Source organism: Phyllostomus hastatus, unplaced genomic scaffold (assembly GCF_019186645.2).
Source record: "Phyllostomus hastatus isolate PE091 unplaced genomic scaffold, TTU_PhHast_1.1 phas_contig_524, whole genome shotgun sequence".
Classification (NCBI taxonomy): Eukaryota; Metazoa; Chordata; class Mammalia; order Chiroptera; family Phyllostomidae; genus Phyllostomus; species Phyllostomus hastatus.
Window position 1 is genome coordinate 14,570,661 of NW_025333900.1, and position 22,863 is coordinate 14,593,523.

Consider the following 22,863-nt stretch of genomic DNA (forward strand, 5'->3'; position numbering starts at 1 on the left):
AATAAAACCTTCAAAAAACCTAAAAACAACCCACTTACATATATGCACACACACAATACAACTATAAACAGTATGACAAAAGTAAAAACAGCTCTGGCTAGTGTGGCTCAGCTAGAGTGGCTCTATTAATATCAAACAAAGCACTTCACAACAAAGGACATTATCTATGGTAAAGAGTGATATGTTATAATGAAAATAGAGTCAATTCAACAAAAGAAAATAGCAATCCTAAATGTATGTGTACCAAATAACAAACCTTCAAAAGACACCGAGCAAAAACTGATAAAGCTGAAGGATGAAACAGATAAATTCACAATTGTATCTGGAAACATCAACATTCTCAGTAATTAACAGAATGAGTAGACAAAAAAATCAGTTAAGGGTATGCAAGACTTGAGCAACATTATCAACCACCATAACATTTACAGTCCCTCTACCCCAGTATAGCAGAACACACATTCTTTTCAAGTACATGTGGAACAGTCACTAAGATAGATATTCTGGGTCATAAAACATGTTTCAAATTTAAGTGAACTAATATAGAATATATTCTATGACTACAATGGAATTAAATTATGAATTAATTATGGAGAAATATCTGTAAAATTTTCAAGTATTTGTAAGTAAATCATACATCTAAATAATCCATGGATCAAAGAGAAAATTATAAAATGTTTACTCGAATAAAAATAAAAATACAATATACCAAAATTTGTGGAATGTAGTTAAAACAATACCTAGAGATAATTTTTTAGCTTTTAAATGCTCATCTTAGAAAAGGAAAAGGTTTCAAATCTATGACCCAAGATGCGACCTTAAAAGACTGTAAAAAGAAACACAAATCATACCTACAATAAGCAGAAGGAAGAGAAAAAGAATCTGACAATCAAGTGCAATATTTAATTCACTAAGTTTGCTATGGAATTTTAATTTTTCTATAAGAAGACAAAGATGTTAACCTTAGAGTATGATTGAACCTATACAAAAACATAGAAAACATTAAGCAGTCTACAATTCTTTCCTCAAGCATGGAAAGCTAAAATTAAAAAAAAATTAAATTATAAAAATAATTTTTGCTTGTGATAAACTGTAATACAGAATCTTAAAAAGTAAACATTTTAAGTCTATAGAAATAACCACTATTAACAATTTATTGGATATCCTGCCAGACCCTTTTCTATGGCAGTCTCTTCTAATACATCAATTATGCTGAATTTTAATAATCTATCTGATCCTCTGCACTTCATTCTTTACTTCTGTATGGATCTCAGTCTAAGCACAAAACACAGCACCTACCATATAAGTGCTCACTAAATAATTATTTTTAGTTGAATTTATTGGGTTGACATTGGTTTGCAAAACCATACAGGTTTCAAGTATACAACTCAACAAAACATCATCTCCACACTGCTTCAGTTTCCCATCGTCCCAAGCAGTCTTTTTCCATTGCCATCCCCCCTTGCCCACCTCCACCTACTCTAAATAATTCTTAATGAGGAATACTATTAGAATTCTATCCCCCCATCTATTTACTTTATCTGACTATACCTAATGGCAAAGATATATAAATATACAGTATGTCATGATTTACACATGTGGCTAATCACAGGAATGCATCTCTTTGATCTTTGACTATATAACTGACCTATGTGGCTCAGCTACAGCACTCTGAAATCTATACCACATTGGTCCCAAGCCTACTTCTCACTGCCTGTTCCCTGCCCAGTGATTGAGCTTATCAGGGATACTGAAGTAGTCCCATTCCTGGGAGACAGAGTTGCTCTGATTGGTGACTTTGGCTTGTAAATTTTCCACCAGTCTGTTGACCTTTCCTTAGAACTACATTGCAATCTAAGATTCTTCTACCCAAGCTTCCTTCCTTTCCTTTCTCCTTCACTCAGGGTTAGATTAACATTTCAGTTTAACAGCTCTCCTAGTCATCTCTAAATTCCTTCCCATGTCCTCTCACATGCATTTACCTTAATAAATTTCTTGCAAGTCTAAACCCAAATTTGTGTCTTGCTTCTCAGAAGACTTGAACACAGCATGTTAGCTATTTCCATCGAAGTAAGAATAAAAGCTTAAACAATTACCCTCATTCTGAGACAGAAACTTAGAAAACATTCCAATTTAATCAGAACACAAGTCTAAGTTTAAAAAATAATGTTGTAGATTGCATGGTATGTTAAAAAAATTTTGCCAGATTTTTTCATTTTCCAGCATGCCAAAAACTATTTTCTCCTTTTGATTAAATTTAATTTCAACTGACAAGGCTGCTTCTGGCTCTGCTGAGATGCCCTAATTTTCCCCTTGTTCTTGCTTTAGTACATCACTATTCAATACTTCCTGGTGTTAGCTGAAGTAGATTCACTACTCCAGGCAGAACAATGGCCTGGATTACTCAGAGAAGCTCTAAAGAAGAAATTTTTACCAGGACTATTTTCTAAAGTACTCTTGCTTCCAAGAATATACTTTTCCTTTTTATTTCCACATAAATTCATAAGGATTAAACCTAGAGTAGTGAACCCAACTTTGTGGAGCTGTCACTATTACTCAGTCCACTTCTTGGCAAATATTTTAGAGAACATAAACTTTAATACAATACTTTTCCTTTAAAAAAGGAAAGTTAGCCTTCTTTGGAGACATCCACTGACTATAGCTTTCACAGGATTAGCCTTTCTAAAGTTAAACAATTATTTATCAAGTGTAGAGGATGCTGTATAATCCAAGACAGGACTGATAGTTGCTTGGGTAATCAAAAAATCTGGAAAGAATTTAAAAAATAATTTTTATATATCATAATCATTTTATTCTAATTTAAAATATAAATATGTATTCAATCACAAATCTTTCATCATAAGGCCAATCTTTTTTTAATGTGGGTTCACTAATGGGAGCCTCATATTTCTTGGAAAAACGCTAGCCATATATGCTCTCTAGGATTTCTAAACTCTTCTAAAGTGACGAAGAAAATTTAAAATTTTTTGAAGCAGTCTAAATTATAGAATCATTTTATATTTTTATAACTTCTCCTCAAACTTTTATAATCTTTCATCTATACTGAATACAACATTTTAAAAGTGCCTCTCCTTTATTAAGTCATTCCCAAGCATTCAGTTTAGTTTTCACTGGAACAGTAACTCTCCTTTCCATTGGTTTACATGCTATGTCATTAAGTTATGCCATCAAAATAATAAATTCAAATGGCATCAAACAGGTTTGGTAACCTAAGTGACCCCTGGAAGACACAAACTCAATAATAGGAATGGAAATGTGTAGTTATGCTAGAGAACAGCCTCCTCAGCCTTGAGGGCTCTGCAAACGTTGTTAGCAGGTTCTATAAAGAACATCTAAAGGTCTAGTCAAATTTAGTTAAGGAGCTTCTACAATACAGAGATGGTTTGTTTCCTTTCAGGCACCCAGTGCCTTTTGCTTTGCCCATTACAACTGCCCTCAAATACCTGTGACCAAGGAATTTCACCTGTTTCCCCCCTATTGTTCCCACGCATAATTTATTGTTATTGTAAGCCTCTCAAGTGGACAGCATTGACCATTTGTCACTAATAATTAGTATTAAGACATTAGTAACTCACTTTATTTTATGGTAATTTGGAAATTTATTAAGCTTGCTGGCAAACATAGTAAGAGAGGGGATAGCAAACTTTTTCTGTAAAGGGCCAGATAGTAAATATCTGACATAAATACAGACTCCTGTTCCATATTCTCTTTGGTTTTTGTTGTTTTTTATTTTAAAAAGGGCCACTTTTAGGATTTGGGCCATGGTTTGCCAATCCCTGCTATAAGGTAAGGTACAACAGCCAAAAATGTGCCTCCCTTCCAAATATCTAGTAAACATTCATAGCACCTAACATTCACTGAAAGTTTACAGTGTGCCAAGTACTGTGCTAAGTGTTTTGAGTGCATTATCTAAGTCAATCCTCTCAGTCATTCTATACTATTAATTACTATTGTTATTTCTTTTATAGACAAATAAATTAAGACCTGGAGAGATTAAGTAACTCTCAACCATTCCACAAACAGTGGAATCAGAATCTAAACCTAGAAAGACTGACCTCTGATTCATTACACTACATGCCTCTGAAAGCTTTCAGTTGATGTACCCCAAGAACATACAGATAATTAGTGGCATAGTCCAGACTAGAACATTGACCTCCTGACTCAGTGACGAACTACTAGTCAAAGAAATCTGCATTTTAAAGGGAGATTTAACAATGTTTTAATGCAATGAATGAATATCTCTAATGATATAATATCAGGTACTGAAAAGAAAGGTATTTTAGAAGGGGTATCAGACCTGGAGTGTCACAAAGCTAAAATTAGGAAATCATTGCCCTGCTTTTTCAATAAAAGCACAAATGAATCTTAACTATGGAACATAGAAATGCAAGAAATAAATTATCTTAAAAATCTAACAGATTCAATTCCTCTCAGAAAACACAAAAATAATATACAATAATATAAAATGGGAGAATAGCAATAGAGTAGATCAGATAGGTACTTAGGGGTAGGCTGAAGGTGACAGGAGGAAATACAAGCAGAGAGAAATGCGTAATATCCAGATGGTATTCATCTGGTGATTGAGAGCAATTCAAGCAGGAAAGTAATGTTACAGAGATCTACGACAAGGAGTATAATGTGTGGCAGTGTCCCAGGAAGTAATCCAGAAACGTAGTAACATAACAACAAATGGGATCAATGAACTCGAATAGATCCTTCTTTTATAATATCCTCCTTCCCCTCAAATAAAAAAAGCTCTCTTCATTTCTTCCTTAAACAGAAGTATTGGAGTTAAACAGCACAACAAAGATGTGGGAGGGGGTGGAGATGAATGCATCAGAGAGAGAAAGGTCTGTGTAGATGGAGAGGAATGTGATTATGTGACTTTCCCTGGAGGCCTAATGCTATCCCATTCTTTCTTGGATTAGGGGAAAAGATAAACTATTCAAATCACATTTCTCTGCTTGCCCCATATAAGTAAAGGTCATACAGGCAGTTTACAGAAAAGCTTATAGCAAAGGCCTATCATTGGGATGATGATATCAAACACTTCCATAGTAGTTACTATGTGCCAGGTACTATTTAAAAACTTTAAATGAAATAAGTAATTTAGTCTCACAATCACCCTGTGACAGAGGAACTTCTATAATACTCATGTTTGATAAGGGCCCTGAAGCACCGAATGGTTAAATGACTTGCTTAAATTCACACAGCTCAAAGATAGTGGAGCTAGAATTCAAACCCAGTTAGACAGGCTCCACATAGTCCACATACTCTTAACCACTCTGTTATAAATAACTTCTTGGGCTCAGTTGTGCCATCACAAGCAAGTGATTGGCATCAAACTGTCTTGCAGCATATAAAGGGCTCCAGGCACTGGGCTGGGGATCAAGATGATGACTGGAAAGAGCAACTAGCAATTGGAGAGAGATTCTAGGAAAAACTGGGGTATCAGGGATGTTTTCCAGGAAGGAACTTGAGCATGAGAGGAATACAATGACTCAAAGAAAAAAACACCTCATTATCATACCAATTTGAACATGTTTAACTAACAACCTAAGCTGTTCTAAAAATTGAGACCTAAACTGAATGTAAGTCTGATCTTAAATCCTGGTCTTTGTGAGTACTTGCATTGATCTTTCAATATATAAGTACATATAATTTAAAAATTAAAGCAGGCACATTACAAATGAATTTTTAGCTATACCGCTATAGTAGAATCAATGTTGACATCGATCTAGCAGAAAGTTCTATGTTGGGCTTCAGACTATATTACATGACTATGTATTTTCAAAACTATTGACATAATATTCCTTGAACTAAATAATAAAATTAATATGTATTAAACATAGAGATGTTTGAGTATGGACTACAAAGGTAATCTTGGGATTTAGAATTTGCCAATTTGCCACTGTAACTCAGGTATCTGCATTATAGGGATGCCAGAAGGAGAAGAGAGGGCACAAGAAATTGGAAGCTTATTTGAAAAAATAATGAAGGAAAACTTCCCTAACTTGGTGAAGGAAATAGACATGCAAGTCCAGGAATCACAGCGAGTCCCAAACAAGATGGACGCAAAGAGGCCCACTCTAAGACACATCATAATTAAAATGCCAAAGGTTAAATACAAAAAGAGAATCTGAAAAGGAGCAAGAGAAAAGCAGATAGTTACCTACAAAGGAGCCCCCATAAGACTGTCAGCTGATTTCTCAAAGAAACTTTGCAGGCCAGAAGGGAGTAGCACAAAATATTTAAAGTGGTAAAAAGCAAAAACTTCAACCAAGATTATTCTAGCCAGCAAAGCTATAATTTAGTGTGATGGATACTGTCCAGCAGTATCCATCAATGCTACAGATGCTCGTCGAAACACGAGAAAAACATACACACGGACAACCGAGTCCTATGGAGAAATAGGGATGAAATGGCCACTCTCTAGTGGAGAGCATGCCGTTCTCCTGCTTGAGCAGGTTTTTATTAAGAATACAGATACAGTTTGTGAATTACAGTCTGACAGGGAAGATAAAACAAGTAGGTAGTTTTCAAAGGGGCTGGCAGATCTCCTGCTGAGATTCTGGGCTGAGATTTTGGGGTTTTATCACTTAAAAAGACTATAGGACCTAAAAGGCTAGTTTCGTTTCCTGCCCGTGCCTTCATATTCTAATTCAAGAGGATCCTCCAGCAAGCAGATCTCACAGGATCTTGCATATTCTATGTCCCAGGCCTGATTATCCTGGAGGTCCGCCAACTCTGGTCTGAACTGCACTGCCTGTGTTATTTCTGCAGGCCTGAGTCAGGCAGAGGAGACAAAGGCAACTGGGAGATTTGGATTTCTCAAGGACTCAGGCCTTGACAAAGCCGAGGAGGCAGGGGTCAATGTTGATCACCCCTTCATTTCCACAGCCCCTTGAGTCTCTTCCCTGAGACCTCCACATGATCATGCCTGTCTTAGGCAATTCCCCCCTTGGGAAATCTTACCCATCATTGGCTAACTGATCAAGCATTGGGGTCAGGCACAGAACAGGCAGCATTCATGCCAGGGAAATAAGTTTTGTCTCCTTAGTGTCTCTCCTGGTTTGGAGGTCTCTTACTCAGCCTTAGCCACGGGGGGCGTTACAGCTTCCTGAGACCAGGAAGGGCAGACCTCAACAATTTAGAATTGAAGGACAGATAAAGAGCTTCCCAGATAAGAAAAAGCTAAAGGTGTTTCATTATCACCAAACCAGTATTATAAAAGAAATGTTAAAGGGTCTTCTTTCAAAAAAAGATCAAAACATGAACAATAAAATGGTAATAAAGACATATCTATCAACAATTGAATCTAAAAAACAAAATAAACAAACAAGCAGAACAGAAACAGAATCATAGATACAGAGAATGCTTTGATGGTTGCCTGATGGGATGGGGTTGGGGGAGACGGGTGAAAAAGTTGAAGGGATTAAGAAGCACAAATTGGTAGTTATGAAATAGTCATGGGGATGTAAGTACAGCATAGGAAATAGAGTAGCCAAAGAACACATATCCATGATCTATGGCCATGGACAACAGTGTGGGGATTGCCTGAGGGAGTGGGGAGGGGTTGGGTGGAAGGGCACAAAGGCGGAAAAACTGGGACTTTATTAGCATAAAGAATAAAATATGCCCTTGCTGGTGTGGCTCAGTAGATTGAGTGCCAGCCAGCAAACCAAAGGGTCACTGGTTCAATTTCCTGTCAGGGAACATGACTAGGTTGTGGGCCAGGTCCCCAATAGGGGGCAGGCAAGAGGCAACCATACACTGAGGTTTCTCTCCCTTTCTTTCTCCCTGCCTTCCTCTCTCTCTGAAAACAATTTAAATCTTTTTTTTTAATATAATTACAAAAATAATTCTCCATTGTAACTCAGATAAGGGCACTAACAAAAATGTAGGAACACTTAAACCAGATCCTCTTGAAATATATCCTTAGGAAATTGCCTAATTAATGTGTTCATTTTTTATTGGTAGATAAATAAAATAGGAATGTGAGCAAGAGATGCCCTGGAATACAAATATAATAATATTCTAGACCCAGCTCCTAAAACACAGTCCATTGTCGAGCTGCACAAAAAGAGAGGCCAAATACAGACACTGTCTGAGGACATATTGCAAATGGTCATAGGGTCCCGCTTTCCGTGTGATAACAATAGTCTTAGGACTCTATCAGTATTACTTTATTAGGATGCCCATGTTGTATCAAGAAAAACCTGGACACAGAATTAAATCTATTTTTAAAATAAAATTGTGTGGGCTCCTCCCCACCAAAAAGAAACACACACACACACACATACCATTAACTAGGAAATACACTAGTATATCCAGGACACAGAAAATATATTGATAACTCTGTATTATACTGTCTTTTATTATGTATAATACAGACCTTATAAAAATTAGGGAGGTGTATATGTGTATACATGTAATTAAAAACATATGTTCCCAGAGAGAAAAGTTCAAATTCTGAATGGTGAATAGTCTGGATCAAACTGGCAAACTTCAAGTTTAGCAGGGTACTGCTGTCGATTAACTGGCAAAACCAGTATGATTTTTGAAAGCACAGACATCACTACAGTTTGGCTTGGCGGATTCCTGAAATCTAAACCCACTGCTAATATTATTAAGGTCATGCACCCTTGAACCTTGAAGACTGCTTCTTGCCACTGCGAACAGTCTGATTCTTCCTCTTCAGGAGCACCAGAATAACTTACCAACATTCTATCTGAAACAGAGAGGGAAAGAGAAGAGCTGTCTGGTTTCCTCAGATTTCTGGTTGCAACTCTAGTCCACTGTGAGGCCCAACTATACTTCTTTCTCTTGAGTTCCAACAGAAAATCTGTATTTCTTATTAATTTTTTTTTTACTTCTTTTAAGCTGATTTTAGTTACTTGCAAAAAAGAACATGACCAAAATAGGCAGTAGGCTTTAATTTGAAATCTAAAAGCCTAGAATGTCTAAGCAACCCAATTTTAAAGGAGAATAATGTTTTTTTAGTACATTGAAATATTAGACCTCCTAATCAATGCTATTCATGAGAATCATCCATTTTGAATGAAAGACTCAGCCAAAATGCATTCAGAGAAAATACATGTCATTCATGTGGAAATAATCATTCTCAATACTACAAAGCCTGTGAAATTAAAAACTGTATTTAATTACATATCTGTGACTGTGGCTTTCAAACCTACTTTAGGCAACAGAATATTTTCTTCTAATGAAATCTTAGGTTCATGCCCAATGCAAAACATAGATCTGCTCTGGCTGAAGCATATGCATGTCTGGGTAGGGGCACGTGGACATGTGTGCACCTGCAGGCAGAAAATCCTGCCGGATGGCCGACCTCTTCCCTCTCAGAAACCCCCTGAGGCAATACCATGGAACCCGTGTGGCCTGTCTGAATCACAGCTTGAAAGCCACTGGGCTGGAAAAAAAGAGTCACCCTTTTACACTTTATACTGTCACAACCAAGACACCAAATCAATCACATGCCTATTTACCTGTGAGTTTTAAAACTTTTTCCATCAACATAAATATCAATATCTGGGCAACAATGTTTCACATAAAGTTTCAATAAGTCTTCTCCTAATTCAGATGCAGGTTCCAAGTCATAAACATCTTCTAAAAAGAAAAAAAAACTAAAAATTAGTTTAATATTAGAAATATCCTAGAAGTGTGTATTATAATATCAACAAGAGATTTTTCCACATGGTTACACTGATTAGCTATTGAAAAAGAGCAAAACTGACTGAAATATTTAAGTGGTAAATTAAAAATAAACATTTGCCCTGACTGGTGTGGTTGAGTTCGTTAGGCATCATTCCACAAAGCAAAAAGTTGTTGGATCGATTCCCAGTCAGGGCATATGCCTGGGTTGTGGGTTTGGTCCCCAGTTGGGGTGGGTGCAAGAGGCAAGTCATCGATGTTTCTCTCTCACATTGATGTTTCTCTCTGCTTCTTTCTCCCTCCCTTCCCAATTCTCTAAAAATAAATAAAATCTTTTAAAAATAAAACAACATTTAAAAATCATCTACACTTTCTGCTTTGAAATAAATATTTCTACTTACATTTAAAAATACAGTTATACATTTAAATTTAGGTAATGTTATCAAAAAATTATACACCAAAATTGAAGCCAATGCATGAACATCTGACTTAGAAAGTTAGAAAATTTTTCAATTTTGGTATTTTTCACTCTTAATCCCTTCCTATTGTTCCTATTTTCATTATAAATCCCTTCCATTTATAGCTAGAATGATGTGTGAACCAATAGAAATTCAACTGAAATTAATGTAATTTACAATACTATGAGTTTAGTACTATACACAGTATGGAGAGGTATACAAAATAAGTTATTTTACAAACTACCTCTAGTTCAAAGGATTCACAGTTTAGGTAGTGGGAAGTAAAATATAAAACATGTATATATTCATATGTAGGTATACGTTTATGTGTGTATGGAAGAAACTGTGAGGCAAGGGAAACAGCTGAGATTTAGGATTGGATAGTTTGAATAACTCTGTGTCGGGGAATGGGGGGTTATAGGCTATATAGGTGGTCTCTAGTTGTCTGGTTCCTGGCCCTGGAATGATTAAGGCAGAGAAATACAAGGTCTGTCCAGAAAGTATCTAGCCATGTATTGTGAAAAATTGGGACATTTATTGAAGAAGATACACGATACAAGAAACATTGCACATAGGACAATGGCACCTCAGTCCCCTTCAAAGTAGGCACCTTGGGACCTCACACAGTCCTCTCAATTGCCATCAGCTGCCCTGTCATATTTTCCTGAATCTCATAGATGGCCTGCAATCTCTGCCCTTTCAAAGGTAATTTTAGTTTTGGGAAAAGCCAGAAGTCACAAGGCACCAAATCTGGGCTACAGGCGGGGCTGAATCACCTGGTGATTTGATGTGTTGCCAAAACACTCTGCACAAGATGTGATGCATAAGTGGGTGTACTGTCATGATGAAGCTGCCAATCACCAGCTGCCCATAGCTGTGGCCTTCTGAATCATACAAATAGTTTCCATGGAGAATGTTCAGTTTTAATGCAAAATCTGATGCAGATTTGTTGTTCTACTCCCTCAGTCATTTTGAATGTGATGGCCACACAGTACACACACTCATTCAATACTGTCTACTACCCCCACTAACTAGTTCAGTGAGGTCGTAATTGTTCACACATGTGCATTCCAGTCCACTCTCCTTGGCTGCCAGGTTACATCAATGTCATGCAAACCTTTCTTGTTATATTAACAATGGCTGGACTTTTTCTGGGCATAATATATACATATGAAAAACACTACACTGTATATTATGGCTTTGGCAATCCAAAACTTTCATCAGTACACCTGGTAAGCACCAGTCATGTGGGACAGATTCCTACTAACCAAATTTACAAATTAAGTATTTATAAACCAGAATGCCAATATTGGCTCTACTACGAAAGGAGATCCATAATCTGACCTCTGCTCAATATCTCCACTGCTACCACCCTAGTCCAAGCCACCATCGCCACTTGCAATTTGATTTCTGCAGTAACTTCCTAATAGGTTTCCTACTCTTGACCCCAACAATCTCTTTTTTAATCTTTTATTCATTGATTTAGAGAGGAGAAGAGGAGAGAGACACACACACACATCAATTTGTTGTTCCACTTATTTATGCATTTACTGGTTGATTCTTGTATGTGCTCTAAAATAAGGGATCAAACCCACAACCTTGGTATATCAGGACAAAGCTCTAAACAACTGAGCTTCCTGGTCAGGGCCCCCCACAGACTATTTTAAACACAGCATTTAGAGGCATGTTTTAAAATGTAATTTAGATCTTGGCCCAAAACCATCCCTGTTTGAAACCATTTGGCGCTCTCCATTTCTTTTACAGTAAAGCCAACGTCTTACAATGGCTTACCCGGCTCCACAACATCTGACTCCTTATTATCTCCTTGACCTCACTGGCCACTCTTTTGCTTATTTCCACACTGAACTCTTCCTCATTCCTCTAAGTGGCAGGTTATGTTTCTATGTTAGGATATTTTCACTGCCATTTCTTCTGTCTTGAATCTCCTCTCCCAGATAACTACTTGGCTGACTTTCTTACTGAATTTGTTTTTATTTATTTTTTTAAATTTTCTTTTATCATTGTTCAATTATAGTTGTCCCCAATTTTCCTCTTATTGCCTTTAAGCTTGGTCTAAATGTCACATTTTCAATGAGCCTGACTCTGACCACCCATCTATAATTACAACTCCCATCACTAGTGCTGTGTTGGGGAGAAAAAAAATTACTCTTCCAGATTATTTCAGCTGGTCTAATAATTACATCAAGATGAGACAAATTAACAAGAGAAAATAACCAAATTTAATTACATACATACACATGGGAATACCACATACATGAGAGGTTCAGAGACAGAAAGGTAAAATGGGTTTAAACTACATTCTGAGCTAGGGAATGAGATAAAGTGCTTGGAGCTTCAGAGGAGAGAACAATAATTAAAGGGATGATAAAAAGAGCAGATGCTCAGGAATTAGATGTTTGCCCTGTAACATAGATAAGTCATAAAAAGTTATTTCTGATAACAACTCTTATTATGGGCAAGGCCCACAGTTTAAACTGTTTAAGGGAGAGGTAAAAGTTTCTCTTTACTGCACAGTCTCAGTTGCCTTCAGCTCCAAACAATCCACATGCCAAAGTGGCACATCTTGGGGATGCCTGTCCTGCACACCTTCAACCCCCCTTTCTTTGTCCTGTTTTTATCACAGCATGTCACCTTCTAATGTCCTTACTATGTTTATTGTCTATCTCCACCCCACTTTACCTTCTTTAATCAGTATGTAAGTTCCAAAAATGTTGAAAATCCATTTTAGTCACTGAAGTATCCCTCAGACCTAGAACAGTATCTGACACACAGTAGGTCCTCAATATATATGTGTTGAATAAATTATGTAGTAAATTCTACATAATGAAGATTTTTTAAGGAAAAACATAAAAGTACCACCAGAAATAGGCAGGGGAAAAGGAAAGATCCTACTATTCCTAGATATTCCTATAGAAAAATTAAAGCTCATAAATTAATGGGGTATACTTAGAAGGAATAGCCTTCATTTTGATGATTCAAAGATTGGAGTCTGACTTTTGACACAAAGGAAAAATCCAGAAACTTTTCAAAAGGAAACCAAGTGCCCTGGCCAGATGTCTCAGCTGGATGGAGCATTGCCCCTATGTGCCAAGGTTACCAGTCTAATCCCTGGTCAGGGCACATTACATGAGTCAACCAATGAATGCTTGAGTGGAAAAACAAATCAGTATTTCTCTCTCTTCCTTCCTCTCTTTCTCTAAAATCAATAAATAAAAAAAAGAAAAAAGAACAAAAAGAAAACCAAGTTAATTTGATAGACTGTTATCTATCTCAAGTGCCATTATGTATTCAAATGACCTACAGAACTTGAATATAATAAAAATATGTATTTGGTCTTCATTCTCTGGCTCCTGGCACAGAGCTCCTAAAACTCTCAGCATTTTCTAAGTTACAAGAAAACCTTTTGGTATTCATAATAAACCCCTTTCAACCACACCTGAGTTTATACTAACGAGGTGACCACTAGATGACCCCTAGATGAACTCATGATGGGGGCTGGTCACCAGAAAGACCAAACATGATTTCAAAGTGGGAATTCTCAGTGCTGATTGGTGTAGTTTATTTGGTCGGGCACATCCTGCAAATTGAAAGGTTGCCAGTGTGATTCTCAGTAAGGGCACATGCCTGGGTTGCGGGCCAGGTCCCCATTTGGGGGTGTGCAAAAGGCAGCCAATTGATGTTTCTCTCTCTCCCTTTCTCTCTCCCTTCCCCTCTGAAAATAAATAAATAAATAAATAAATTTTTTTAAGTGGGAACTTTCAGCCCCAGTGCCCCCTACCCCCCCACACTCCTGGGGATGAAAAGGGACTGGAGGTTAAGTTATAAAAACACTTGCTCAATGAGATTCAGAGAGCTACTGGGTTGCTTAGCACATTGACATGTTGGAAGGGTGGCACACATGGAGAAGGCATGGACATTTGTTCTGTACACTGTCCTTTCCCGCCCATACCTCACCGTATGCATCTTTTCCATTGGGCTGTTCCTGAGTTGCATGTTTTAAAATAAATAAACTTAATGAAATGTTTTTATGACTTCTGTTAGTCCAGCAAAGTATTAAACCTTGAAGGGAAGTTGTGGGAAATCCTGTATTTGTAATTGCTGGGCATAACTGTAGGTAGTGAATGTGTCACTCCAAAATATGTCACTTTGACTTGAGCATTTTGAGCTAAAGGCAACTGGGAACCAGCAAATGCAGGAGAAGCTCTTTATTGCACCCCACCCCCCAAAAACAAAGTATAAATTTTCCCTCTGGTAAAGAAAATTTATATTTATAAAGCAAAGTTCCATTTGTAAACATATCTCCTTACTAGGAAGAAACAATTCTCAGCACTTGGCTCATCTACATAACAACACAACCCTTATTTACCATACATTTTCTTCTCTCACCTTTCCATAATTTGCTTCAACCACCCAGTAGCTCAAAACTGTTTTTTTTTTTGTTTTTTGGTTTTTTTTTTTTTAGCCTCACTCATCTGGCCATCTCCTTGAATCTCATTTTTTTGTGAAACTCCTGGGGCAAAAATAAGTACATAATAAAAATCTTTTTTCCCCTCCAGTTAATCCATTTTATCTCAGTTTAATTCTTAGGCCCGCCACAGAACTCAAGGAGGTAAAGGGAACTTTTTTCCTGTCTTACAGTAGCCTAGGCGCCCCATTTGTGGCTTGTTGGGAACCACCCTGCCTGGTTTCAGAAGCTATAACCCTCCCCCCCCCATGGCTAAGGCTGAGTAAGAGACCTTGGGACAATAAGCCACTAAGGAGACAAAGCTTATCTCCCTAGCAGGGGCACTGCCTCTGCCCTCTTTTACTTCACCCTGCTTGGCCCCAGGTGGATGACCAGTTAGCCAATGGCAGGTATGATTCCTCAAGGGAGGGAAGACCTAAGACTGGCATGGTCGTGAAGGGGCCCTTAGGGAAAAACTTGGAGGGACGATAGAAAAAGGGGGTGATAGACCCTCGCCCCTCAGCTTTGACACAGCCTAAGTCCTCATTCTGTCTGCAAGAAGTCTCCTAATTTCTTGGCTGCCTTACTCCCCTTGCCTGACTTAAGCCTGAAACAATGACAGAGGGTGGTGCAGCCCTGGGAAGGAATGGGCAGTTCCCTGGGGAAATAGGGCCTAAGAAAGAATGCATAAAATCCTGTGAAACCTGCTTTGCTAAGAGTGTCCTCAGTTTTCTGATAAAGGTCCTAGCATGAAATGAGTTTGTTTCCCAAAGTTTTATGGCCCTTTAGCTAACTGACCCTGACTCAGAATAAGCCCTCAGAGTTCTCTGAATGTTATCTATTGTTTGATCCTTACTGCCTGACAATGATGAATGAAGACCTTCCTTGAGGGAATGCTCCCAGAAAGCAAAAAAAGCCTGTCCAGGCAGGGGTCAGGGTACTCTCACACACAGAGAGTGGCCACGCCCTCCCTTTTCTCCACAGGACTTCTGCAGTCTGTGTGAATTTGTTCATCTCATCCACAACATATGGACCCTGCTGGACGGAGTCTGCATCGGTGGCTAGCATCTGAAGTGGGCACAATCTTCTGTGAGTAAGCCCTTAATCTGTGAGGTCTGTGGTGACTCTGGATAGTTAGTATCAGAACTGGATTGTTGGGTACCTAGTTAATATCAGAGAATTGGTTGGTAACCACACACATTTGGTGTCAGGAGTGGTAGCAGGGAAAAAAGACAGAGTCATAGAAACCCAAAACTCAATGTTCTTCAATTTGAAGTCGCCAACCCACTCTACACTTAACTTACTCTGCTTATACTCTATCGGCCTGCAAAATAGTACCACCCAAACTCCTTAAAGTGGTTTATAAGTAAGGTGACCAGATGTCATGGTTAGCCTGGGACAGTCCTGTTAATGCCTGTTGCCCTGGAACATTTGTCAACAGCAATAATAATTTTCTCCCTTTCACTCTTTCAAAAGGGTCCCAGATTGGACAATAAAATATAAGGTCATCCTTTATATAAGGCTGTTGATGATCTGCCTTCTGCTTATATCTCCAGGCTCATTTCTTTTTGTGACCATTTCTATCCTCTACTCCACTCTCACAACAAACCATTTCCAATTTTCCAAATATGCTATATACTTTGATCTCTCTGCCTCCAGGCATGTTGTGTCCTTTGCCTGGAATAGTTCCCAAAACTGCTTTTTCTTTTCGGACTCAATTCAGACGTCACTTTCTCCACATAGTTTTCTCCAGAAGCCTGAGTCCAGGTAACACGTGCCCAACTTGTGTCCTCATCACACTCTGTACATAACCCACCTAGCTCCTACTAAACTACAGGACAGGAATGTTTTGTTCACTCGAAAATCTTCAAAACCTAGCACAAAGTCAATACTCAATTAATTAATGTGATGAATAATTAGAATGGTATTCCAGGAACAAATAGCAAGTGCTAAAGCAAATGGTAACTAAATATAGTTCTTTGGAGGGCAAAGCAAAGCAATTCAGTAAGACAGGAGAAGACAGGAGTTTACGAGGACTGGGAGGGTTTTGAAAACAGGGTAACATGGAGTTCTGAAAGGCAGCAGCCAGGTCACAAAATCCCTTTATACCACAGGAAAGAATTTGAGATTTATATTAAGGCTATGGGAGACCTCTAAAGAATTTTAATGAGAGGAGTGCCATGATCAGACTTGCAATGAACAGACATTGTTCAATGATATTAATGGAGGGTGGCTCAATGAGAGGCCTGGCAAGTGGCTGGCATACAAATTTTCAAGGTAAATAGCAAAGTCCTGAAATAAAGAAATGGCAAGAGAATATAAAAGAGACATATTTAAGAATACTTAGGAGATAAATCAATATATATGGTCATGAATAAAGAGAGTAAATGAGTAGAAAACAGTGATAATTCACACTACTAGAGTATTCAAACAGAGCAGGTTGGGAGAGGCAGGTGACTAAGTCAGTTTGGGAAAAATTAAATTTTGAGATATTTAAGATATACAGGGAGGAACAAAAGTAGGTTTACACTTGTGGGTACAAAGAGGTTATTCTTATATTGATAGTTGCTAATTATTTTATTATTTTCCATACAAACAACTGTAAACCAACTTTTCCCCACTCTGTATTTAGACAGGTATATCTATTTAGCAGTTAGGTATAAAGCTCAAAAAAAATTGGGAATATTAATTACTTAAAGGGCAGAAAGATGATGTGCTGGTAAAGGAGAATGAGGAGTGGCCAAGATGGGAAATAAAGAGAGCACAATGTCACTGAACACAAAGGAAGTGTTAAAAAGGGCAGCACTGACAGTATGAAAGACTGCAAAGAAATGAATGAAATACGGACATGTGTCTGTAAACTGGTAACAGGAAGGTTTCCATGGAGTGATGGAGAAAGTAGTAAAAAGGCAGGAGGTTGAGGGGTAAAAGAACTCTTTTCAGTTATACTTACACTTTGTTTGCCTGCTTTAATGGTTGTGCTGGGGCCATGGCAGAGCTCTAGACTAGAGGCAGGAAAAATGGGTATCAAAATACCAGCTCCACCAACTGGTCTGTATGTATGGCCTTGGGAATATCTCTTATACTTTGAGTCTTAGAGTCCTATTTATAAAATCAGTCTGTAACCACTTACTCTTAGGGTTATCTGAGACTAAAGGAGATAAAATATATGAATGCATTTATCTCAAGCCTAGAATAGACATATATTCATTCATTCACCATAACATAATTAGGTATGGTGAATGTATATCATAGGAATCTGAGCTTAAATCACTGTTAGTATTATTGCACTAAACTTCAGTAACAAAAGCCATTAGTTTACTGACACTTTCATATAAATACATTCAATTCTGCTGTAAAATACTTGTTTTAAAAACATAAATGTGATCTAACACAACTGATATATTAGGGAACATTCTGAGCATAAGATGGAATTTGCATTTGCTTAGGTGCAAGTTCATCCATGAGAAACACTAGGTCAATGCAGAACTGAGTCATGTAAGGATACACAAAACACACATAAACACCTAAAACATCAGACCCTTTTCATGAAGATGGTGCCCAAAGCAAAGAAGGAAGCCCTTGTCCCTCTCAAAACTGAAGCCAAGGGAAAGGTTTTGAAGGCAAAGAAAGCAGTGCTAAAAGGTGTCCATAGCCACCAAAAAAAAAAAAGAAGAAGATCCACAGGTCACCCTCCTTCCAGAGGCCTAAGACACTGAGGCTCTGAGGGCAGCCTCAATATCCTCTGAAGAGGGCCCCCAAGAGAAACAGGTTTAACCACTACGCCATCATCAAGTTCCCCCTGACTACGGAGTCAGCCATGAAGAAGATAGAAGACAACAATACACTTGTGTTCATTGAGGATGTCAAGGCCAACAAGCACCAGATCAAACAGGTTATGAAGAAGCTGTATGACATTGACATGGCCAAGTTCAACACCCTGATCAGGCCCGATGAGGGGAAGAAGGCCTATGTTTGACTGGCTCCAGACTAAGATGCTTTGGATGTTGCCAAAAAAAAGTGCGATCATCTAAACTGTGTCCAGCTGGCTAATTCTAAATATAAAAATTTTATACTAAAAAATAAAAAAAAAAACAATAAACACCTAAAACATCTACTAGATACCTCAGTTCACCGCATGTTAGGAGTCACACTCATCCATATCTGGTTTTACAAATCTCCACCTTATTTTAGATGTATTTCAACCAATATTTGGGAGATCATTTTCTATTAATATATTTGTGCTTCTGTATGGTCTGGCCTTTCAGAGAAGAGCACTGGCAAATTTAGATAAAGGATTATTAAACAGTAAACATGCCTTAGAAGCTAGAGATAATGTGATACATCCAAAAGATTTAGAGACTCTCCTCACGCCCAAACTGTAACAGAACCACTGGGTTCTATTGCCTGCTGCCAGTAAGAACCGTGACTCCCAATGCCAGAGTCTTATGAAAAGGAAAGGAACTATTTATTCAAAAGTTATACAGGTTTAGAATAGTGACGGAATTAGGCCATTAAATCCCAAAATCCCTTTAGAAACAAAAGAATACCCATAATCACACAGTCCTGCCTCTGCCTAGGTGCAGTAACCTGGGAACCTCCTCCCAGGTGCATCATGGGTTAGAATTATGCATGTCTCCCTGGCTCTAAAAGTAGCAGGCACAGCTACTTAACATTACTAAAACACTGGCCAGTTTCTCTAGATATGCAAAGTAACTCTCAATGGCCCTGCTCTGCTTATGGCCCTGCTCTGCTTCCCTTCCCCTCAGCCATGTTAGTAGGGGACTGTTGTATATTCCTGGGCACCTCAAATTCTGAATACCTGTTACAAAACCACTTATTTCCTTATACACCAGGGTAGTGAAGCTACTTTCCTCTCCCCTCACCAGAGAAAATTTATTTGCCTTCCAAAGTGAAGTTCTATCTGCTCATCTGGTCTGTCTCTTTCTCTTTTTAGGAGGATAGGCAAATCTGCCAGCAGCCTATAAAATCTTCCTAATTTCTGTGCTTCTCTTTGTGGTGTAATACCACCACATGTCAAAGATCCTCACCACATAGCCTAATGGGGGCTGGGGATTGGGAACTAGCACTAAGATGCTCTGTAAGCAATAAACAGTTTGTCTCTGATCCAGAGATCTCAGTTTCCTGTTACCATATTTAATATATCTATATATCTATACATTTCTATCTTTAGTATCTTCCTTCCATCAATTCACAATAACTCACAAGCTGCAACCCCCTGACATCCACTTCCACAAACAAACTAAAGGTCCTTTTCAAGGTCAAATACCATATTTATTCTAGTATTTATAGATTTCTTCACCTTTTAACATGTTTAAAACTAAGTTACTATTTTCATTACGTTCCTATCTTTTTAAAATGTGCCGTGACAAAATTTCCAGTAACTTTTTGTGTGTCATGACAAAAAGTAATGGTGATTTTTGTGTTGCATGGTGTTTTTTAAGAAATGCATATACTGTGGAACAGAACTGAGTCTATAGCCTGGTAAAGCTTTTATTGGCATAGATTAGAATAAGGATTATAACATGTGAAAATTTAAAAGAAGAATTGTAAATTATATATATATTAATTCATAATAACTCCATCTTCAATTATTGGTGAATGCTGAGAGTTGACCATACTATTATTTTCATTTACTCACAAAATTTACTTTCATTTACTTATTATAAAAAGAACAGTAGAGCTGGTTTTTGAAGTCTGCTTTCTCTAATGTATCAGAATATACTTTCATGTCTATAAAGTTTTATAAAAATCAACAAATAAAATGACTCACCACTGGATATAAAATTGTCCTCTCCATCACTGGTATCTGGAGTTTCATGCTTCAGAAGAGAACAACCAGGTGATTTTTCATCTAAGAACTCTATAGGTGGTCTTCCATCACTGTCCGTATACTTTTGAAAACTGAAGTCATGTTCTGTTTGTGGTACCCCACTCTCTACTCTCTTTTTCCTAAGAATTTCATTTTCATAGTTTTTTATGTTTCTGTCTGATGAGTATACAATCCTAGAAGACAAAATATAAAATATCAATTAAAATAATGGTGATTCTTATACGCTAGTTTCCCATGTGCAACCTTCATATACAACAATTACATCATTTTAAAACCATTTAAAATCTGGACCAACTGTAAAAAAGTCAATCTAAAATAGCAGAAAGTTGAAAAAGCAGTCTATAAAATTTTTTAATGTTAAAAAGGAATATATAATGCCGACACATTAGATAAGCTGGATGAAGTGGACAATTCCCGGAAAGGCACACATTACAAAATCTGACTTAAGAAGAAACAGAACACTGAATTAGTAATTGAAATATTCCACAAAGAAAGGACAAGGTGCCCTCACTGGTGAATTCTACTGAATGTTTACAGAATCAACACCAATCCATCACAAACTTACAAAGAGAATAAAGCACTTCCCAACTTATTCTGTGAGTTCTATATTATCCTGATACAAAAGCAGATGCAGACATCACAAGAAAACCCTAGACTAATATTCTTTATTAATACAGATGAAAATATTCTCAATAAAATAATAGCAAACTGAACCCAGCAACATATAAAAAGAATTATACACCATGACTAACTGGGATTTATCTTAGGAAATCAAGGGTAGTTCAACATATGAAAACCAACATTATACATCATATTCTACGATGTGAATATCTGTGTCCCACCTCCAAAATTCAAATGTTAAAACTTCATGTTCAATGTGATGGTATTAGGAGGAGAGGTAATAAGGGCAGAGCCCTCATGAGTGGGATTAGTGCCTTTAAAAAAGAAGCTCCAAAGAGATCCCTTGCCTCTCTCCACCAAGTCAGGGCACAGTGAAAAGTCAGCAGTCTGCAACCCAGAACAGGGCCTTCACCAGAACCCTACCATGCTGGCACTTAGACTTCCAGCCTCTAGAACTGTGGGAGATAAATTTCTGTTGTTGATAGCCATCTAGTCTGTGGTATTTTCTTATAGCAGCCTGAATGGACTGAGACACCACATCAGTAGGACAAAACCTACATAATCATCTTAATAAATACAATAAAATGCATTTGAAAAAACCCAATGCCATAGCATGATAAAACACTAAATGAACTAGAAGTAGAAGGGAATATGCTCAATCCGATAAAGGGCATGTTTTAAAAAATCATAGCTGCCGTGGCTGGCGTAGCTCAGTAAATTGAGTGCGGGCTGTGAACCAAAGCATCGCAGGTTCAATTCCCAGTCAGGGTACATGCCTGGGTTGCAGGCCACGGCCCCCAGCAACTGCACATTGATGTTTCTCTCCCTCTCTCTTTCTCCCTCCCTTCCCTCTCTAAAAATAAATAAATAAAATCTTTTTTAAAAATCATAGCTAACATCATACTTAATGGTGAAAGACTGAAAAGTTTTCCTTCTAAGATCAGCAAGGATGTCTGTTCTCACCACTTCTACTCAATATTTAGTTGGAGATTCTAGCTGAGGCAATTAGGCAAGAAAAAGAAATAAAAGGTATCTGGATTGGAAAGGAATACATAAAGCTATCTCTATTTACAGATGACAAACCTGTACACAGAGGTTAAATTAATTGTCAATGGTCAATGACTTGCTCATTCACGCCTCCATAAAAACCTTAGAGGATGGGGTCTATGGAGCCTTCAGGCTGCTGAACACATGAAGATACTGGGAGGGTGCTATGCCCAGAGAGGGCATGGAAGCTCTGCGTCCTTCCCCACATACCTAACTTTGTTCATCTCTCCCATTTGGATATTCCTGAGTTATACACTTTTATAATAAAATGGTAATCTAAGTAAGTAAAATATTTTCCTGAGTTGCATGAGCTGCTTTAGCAAATTAATTGACCATAAAGTAAAGAGTCATGGGAACCTCCAAGTTACAGCCAGTTGGCCAGAAGCATAGCTAACAACCTAGACCTGACATTGGCCTCTGAATAGGGGAATAGGGAGCAGACTTGCGGGAATGAGCCTTGAACCTGTGGTATATGTTGTCAGAATTTAGTTAAATCTAAAGGACAGCCAGTATCTGGAGAATCTCAGAACTGCTTGGTGTAGGGAACCCCCCCCCACACACATCTAGTGACCAGAAGCGTCAGAACTAAAGTTTTCTGTGAGTAGAGTATTAAGAGTGGAAGAGACACACAGGAGAGTGTTCTTCCTTTACAGGTATCCAGATAATCCAATGGGAAAACAACAGCCTCTTCAAAAAAAATGGTGCTGAGACAACTGAATATGCAAATG

The 22,863-nt window shown here is 37.8% G+C and overlaps 1 protein-coding gene across 2 annotated transcripts in view; it reads right to left on the reverse strand.

The window, feature by feature from the left end:
* BTBD8 (BTB domain containing 8) overlaps positions 1-22,863 on the reverse strand; it is an 88,736-nt gene that overhangs the window by 48,142 nt on the left and 17,731 nt on the right. The window contains exons 3-4 of one of the 2 annotated variants that reach the window (XM_045847158.1): positions 20,408-20,640; positions 9,525-9,645 (exon numbers count right to left, since the gene is read on the reverse strand). In XM_045847158.1, the coding sequence (XP_045703114.1) occupies positions 9,525-9,645; positions 20,408-20,640 (354 nt within the window). Of the gene's footprint in view, positions 1-9,524; positions 9,646-20,407; positions 20,641-22,863 lie in introns of those variants that run through there. The other variant, XM_045847159.1, reaches the window with a different exon arrangement.